Source organism: Pteropus alecto, unplaced genomic scaffold (assembly GCF_000325575.1).
Source record: "Pteropus alecto unplaced genomic scaffold, ASM32557v1 scaffold56, whole genome shotgun sequence".
In the NCBI taxonomy this organism is placed as follows: Eukaryota; Metazoa; Chordata; class Mammalia; order Chiroptera; family Pteropodidae; genus Pteropus; species Pteropus alecto.
In genome coordinates, this window is record NW_006438871.1 from 631926 (window position 1) to 637626 (window position 5701).

At 62.7% G+C, this 5701-nt stretch overlaps 1 protein-coding gene across 1 annotated transcript in view; it reads left to right on the forward strand.

Moving 5' to 3' along the window:
• Nucleotides 1-3207: 3207 nt before the first annotated feature.
• The window catches only part of GET4 (golgi to ER traffic protein 4), a 9394-nt gene continuing 6900 nt past the window's right edge, over nucleotides 3208-5701 (forward strand). The window contains exons 1-4 of the mRNA XM_006915875.3: nucleotides 3208-3420; nucleotides 4037-4115; nucleotides 4420-4501; nucleotides 4818-4967. Of these exons, the coding sequence (XP_006915937.1) occupies nucleotides 3404-3420; nucleotides 4037-4115; nucleotides 4420-4501; nucleotides 4818-4967 (328 nt within the window). The 5' untranslated portion in view covers nucleotides 3208-3403. The remainder of the gene's footprint in view (nucleotides 3421-4036; nucleotides 4116-4419; nucleotides 4502-4817; nucleotides 4968-5701) is intronic.

The window sequence follows — 5701 nt, forward strand, 5'->3', positions numbered from 1 at the left end:
GATGGTGCTGGAGGCGGTGGGCGGCCGCCTTGTGTGGTCAGACCTTTCTTCTCCAGGACGAGGAGGTGGTCCGTTACTAGTAATCTGTTAGACCACCCACCGTTCGCTTCAGTGGCCATCTGCAGGGTGGCCCAGTGCCGCCACCATCAGCTGGAGGGGCCTCCTGGGCCGGTGCTGTGTTTACCTTCCTGCTGGGGGCCTTTCCGAGACCCGTGTCGGGGATCCATGTGGCCCTTGTGGCCAGAACCTCGTTTTGCCTCTTAAGTGGAGAAATGTTTTAAAGGAAAACCTTACAATGTGCGTGCTCTGCAGCCCGTGGCTACGATGGCCGTCTCCGGAGGGAGCGGCTGGGACTCGGACGGCTGTGCCTCCCACTTCAGGTCGTGCCTTTGGAGTGACCGAGCCCAGCCTGCGTGCCTTCGTGGGGTGTCGCTTAGCCGAGGCGTGTTCCGCCGCACGCGGGTCCCAGGTCCTCTTCCCCACTGGTCCGTCGACGGACACGGGTCTGTGTCAGTGCCTTGGCCGTTGTGAACAGCGCTGCGGTCAGCGCCGGGCTGCGTGTGGTTTTGAGTCAGGGTTTTCATATTCTTCACACAGCCGCAGGGAGCGACTGCCGGGTCGTGTGGCAGCTCTGCTTGAATTTTTCGAGGCACCTCCATGCCGTTCCCGCGGCTGCACCAGCGTACGCTCCCACCGGCAGAGCACGGGGGCGCCCTCGCTCCGCGTCCTCACCGTGTCCGCCGTCTTGTGGATGACGGCCGTTCCGACAGGCGACAGGCGTGGGGAGTAGCTCGCTGTGGTTTTGATTGACGTCTCCCTGACGACCGGTGGTGTCGAGCGTGAGATTTTTATACTTTTTGGATGTCGGCTCCTTTCCGGAACATCCCTTGCAGACACCGTCTCCCCGCCGGTTGGTCGGTTGTCCTTCCGTGTCGTTGGTCGTTGGTAGTTTCCTCGGCCGTGCAGGGTCTTTTAGTTGGACGTGGTCTCACTCGTTTGTTTTCGTTTCCTTGGCTGTTGGCGTCAAATTCGCAAAAACACCACTGAGACCGAGTCCAGCGCCTGCGTTTCCTTCCGTGCGTTTTATTGTTTCAGGTCTGTGTTCAAGTCTTTCACCCGTTTGGAGTTAATTTGCGCGTGTGGTGTCGACGGCAGCCTCGATCACCCCTCACGCGTCTGTCCGGTTTCCCCGGCACCATTTGTTGAAGAGACTCCTTACTTCGTTGAGTGTTTTCGGCTCCTTCGTCGTGAATCGGTGGCGTCGTGCCTCGTTCCCCGCGGTGTGCGTGGGGTGTCGTCTGCTGCCGTCACGGCGCCGCCCTGTCTGCCTTCGGGTCGGCTAACGATGGCTCGATGTGTTTGCTGCTCCTGCGCCGCGTGCGTGTTAATATATGTCGTTCCCGATGGCGTCTTTTCGGATTATAAAACGTCTGCTTCTCGTTAGCTGTTGCGTCGGGTGTAAGCGCGGCCGTCCTCTGCGCGGCCTTGGCTTGGAGCGTCGCCGTCCACCCTCGCCTCGAGCCTTCGTTCGCCTTCGGAGCTGAGGCGCGTCTCCTGGCGGCAGCAGATGGCTGGGTGCTGGTTCCGTGCCTTTGGGTGGGTGAGGCCATCCGTGTACACTTGGGGTGATGACCGATCCGTGAGGACTGAGCACGGCCACCTCGTCTTCTGTTTTCTGGGTGCTCCGTGTCCCCAGAGTTTCTTTGCCCTCGTGTCTTGTCCGCTGCGTTAGGGCGGAGGTTTTCTGTGATGTTTTTCTCCATTTCCTCTTTTCTTCTGTTTTACGTCTGGGCTCTGGATGTTTGTTTTGTGGTTACTCTGGGGTTTGTGTTACGTGTTTCGCAGACAGCGCAGCCCTTTGTCAGCGTCGCTCGTCTGCAAGCTCCACCCCCTTCCTCCTCCCTTTCACGTTGTGTATTCGTCACCTAAACAAGGTGGCTGTAGTTTTTTTTCCCTTAAAATTTTTATGCTCTAATTGTTTAACACCCTATTCTGAAACAGTCGTAATCCTCTGTTTCTGTCTGCCTGTCTGTCCCCGTAAAAAAAAACTGTCCCCGTAAAGCGTCGTTTACTTTTTTGACTTTTTGTTTTCAGTCGACGAGCTCCTTTCAGCTCCTTCTAGCACGGGCCTCGTGGTGCCTCCCCTCGAGGGAAAGCCTCCTTCTTCACATCTGAAGGGTGGCTTTGCCGGACGTCGTCTTCTCAGCCGGGCAGTGTCTGCTGAGAAAGCCGATGACAGCCGCTGGGCTTTCCCGCGTCGGGCACTGCCTTTCCCCAGCCACCTCGAGAGCTCTGTCACTCACTTCTGGTCGCTTGAGTGTGGCGTCTTGGAGAAGGCCTTTTCGCGTTGAGATAACTAGGTCTTCTGTTCGCGCGTTGGACCTGGACGTCCAGTCCCGTCCCCAGGTTTGGGGCGGTCCCACCGATCGCTTCTCTGAGCGGGCTCTGCTCCCTTCCCCGTCTCTTCCGGGATCCGCGCTGTCCTCTGACGCCCTTCCCGGGGGAGGCGGGTGGCCCTTGTGGATCCCTCGGCTCAGCAGATAGTCCCCTTCCTCGCGAGCCGTGTCCAGGCTTCCGCGTGTGCGCGCGCTGCCCCGTCCCACCGTCTGCTCCGTCTGCAGTGCTTTCTCGAGCTTTCCTTGTCCCCACCCAGGTCCGCACCCCAGGTCCGTCTGTCCTCTGGTGGAGTTTACTTCTCCTGTTCATCAAGTTTACTCCTGAGCTTTCTCGTGTCCCCTTGAGCTCCGTCGAGATTGCTGCTGGGAATTCCGTCACTTAGAGCGCGGCCCCCCGTGACTTTGAGCTGGGTTTCTGGAGGTTGCCGAGCTGCCTGGTTGCTCACGGTGCTGGCGGGTCGTCCTCTGCTGCTGCGGTTGGAAGGAGCCGGCACTTTTCTCCAGGTTAAGTTGGACTTGAGAGGTCCAGCAGGTGGTGATTAGAGGTCCTTCCATCGTTTTCCAGCAGATGGCGCTCTGGCCCAGTGTTCGTTTTACCTGCGCACACGAGGCTCCGGGCCCGCGGTGGGAGGGGGGTCGCCGCCTGGGTGTCAGGGTGCTGGGCGCTCTACTGTGTCGGGGCCGCCTGGGTCCCACGCCCCAGCGTGTTGAGCAGGCAACTTTCGCTGGGTTAGGGGCGAGTGACTAGTTGTAGTTATGGGGAGACACAAAGGGGCGTCTCACTCCATGTGACGCTCTGTTTTCAAATAAGGGCAAAACAAAGGAGGAACCGCGCAGGCCACTGTGTGGGTGACGACGCCCCTGCCTGTGCCTAGGGCTGTGCAGCTGGGTGACTCCAGGCTGGAGGCTGCTTGCTCTGGCCGTGCTCAGCCCCCTGAGGCCTTGGGGACAGCTCCTCCCTGCTCGGTCACCCAGGACCCACGTGCCCTCCCAGCCCAAAAAGAAGCATGTTCACTTTCCACAGGTGCCTTTCACTTTTTTGTAGTTTTCAGCTTTTCTCCACCTGCAGCAGGCAGTTCTGACTCACTGCGGAGGGACTGGCGGGAAGCCCTGGGTGGTGCGTGCGCAGGGGACGGTCCCGTTCCCCTCCCCCACCTGGGCGCCTGTGCTCTGGGGGGGGGCCACAGGCTGTCTCACACCCAGGGTCGCTTAGTCTGCCTTGCAGGGACCTGTTTCCTCCATCCGGTGTTCTGAGAAGTCATCTGTCACTGCTTCTGCAGAGTCTAGCATGGTGTCACGAATAAGCAGAGACGGGGGGTGTGGTTGTCACTCAGGGTAAACGCCTGCAGCCCCGCGTGCCCGCGCAGGAGGCCGCGTGAAGCCGTGCGCCCCCGCGAGCTTGTTCAGATCGAACGCCGTGGCGCCAGGGAGCGTGCAGGACGAGCGGGAGAGGGTGCGTGTGCGCGCGCACACGCGGCGCCCGCGGAGCCCTGACGGCCGCAGCCCCGGAAACCGCTGGCCTCTTTCCAGCCTCGCGCGCAGCAGTTTCCTGTCCTTGGTGCCGGGCGGGGCGGCGGGAGGGGGCATGGGGCTCTCTGGGGGGCGAGCAGCTGGCCTAACGGGCTCCCCGCCCCCCGCAGGTACACGTCGCAGAGCAGGCACGCGGAGGCCCGGGAGCTCATGTGCTCAGGGGCGCTGCTCTTCTTCGGCCACGGCCAGGTAAGCCGCGGGTGTCCCCAGGTGTCTCGGCTCGAGGCCTGTGGGAGAGGCCTGAGCACGACCTTGAGCTGTCCTTGGCGCTGGCCCTGCTTCCCGCAGCTGGGCGAGTGTCCTCGAGCCCGGGGTCCACACGCGGGCTCCGGCGCCGGCCGGCGCGCCCAGGCCGGGGTCCGTTCCCCAGCAGCACTGCCGAGCGCCCTGGTCTCAGCGCTGCTCCCCCACGACTGTCCGCCCCGCGGCCCCTCACTTCGCACACCGCTGCGCCCCCAGCCCTGTGGTTCTTGTCTGTTCCCACGTTTTGTAGCAAAACAGTGCTGCAGACTTGTCCATGCTGGTCTTGGAGTCGCTGGAGAAGGCGGAGGTGGAGGTGGCCGACGAGCTGTTGGGTGAGGCTTTCTGAGGCGCACAGGGTCCCTCTGCCTGTGGGACAGTTTCAAGGCCGGTCTTTCACGTAGCGCTGCCCCGCACACGGACCCGGGAACCCGTGCTGAGCCGTCCCAGAGACCTGGCTGCGGGCTGCCCTGCGTGCCGTGGAGGGGGCATGCGGCTGCTGGCTCTGCGGGGGGTGCACGGGGCGGCCCTGGGTGGCACCGGCCCTGTGGGGGGCCGCAGGACACACTGCTGGTGGCTCGTCTGCCTTCCTTTGAAGGGAGAGCTGCAGGCTGCCTGCCCTGCGGATAAGGGTCTGCCGTGTCGTTTTAGAAAATCTGGCTAAACTGTTCAGCCTGATGGACCCCAGTTCCCCGGAGCGCGTGGCCTTCGTGTCCAGAGCCCTGAAGTGGTCCAGCGGCGGCTCGGGGAAGCTGGGCCACCCCCGGCTGCACCAGCTGCTGGCCCTCACCCTGTGGAAAGGTAAGCCTGCCGTTGGGGGGCTGCATGGGGGCTCTAGACCACACATCCCCGGCGCACCTCCGAGGAGGCCATCTGGAGCCGCCTCGGGCATGCAGCGCAGAGGGGAGGCAGGGTCGCGAGTGGCGAGCGGAGGTGGGTACTTGGTCACTTCCATGAACGCGGCCCGCGCGAGTCCAGCAGAATCACACAGACCCCGACAGCAGGGCTGGCCGAGCAGCTCCGCGTCAGGAGCTGTGGACCGCCACCTGGTGTGTTGGTCACAAGTGTCACCGAAGAAGGTGGGCCGAGAACAGGCCACTGAGATCCGCAGGCATATGAGTCACGTGCCAAGACGCAGGACTGGTTCCTGACCGGCTCCCGGTGACCCCACTTTGAGGACAGATAGATAACTGGGGTTTACTGTCTGTCCAGTGTGGCAGTGACAGACGTGGTGTTCGCGGCCGTCCCGGGGGCACACAGGCCCCGTCGGCGCTCACAGGGACCTTGTCCCTGTCCCTTCGTCCAGGAGGTTTCTCTCCAGTGCCTGCTCCCCGCCCCGTCCCCAGGGTTCCCTCTTTGTGGAGAGGACAGATGGGACAGGAGATGAGGCCCAGCACGTTCAGGAAGGAGGGAGTGTCCCCAGCGTGGCAGGGTCTCGGGGCTCTTGGCGGACGGCATGGCCCCTGGGAGGGGCTGCCTGAGGGTCACGGTGCTTGTGTGTCGGCGGGGCGGGGGGGTTGGGGGGAGGCGGAGGC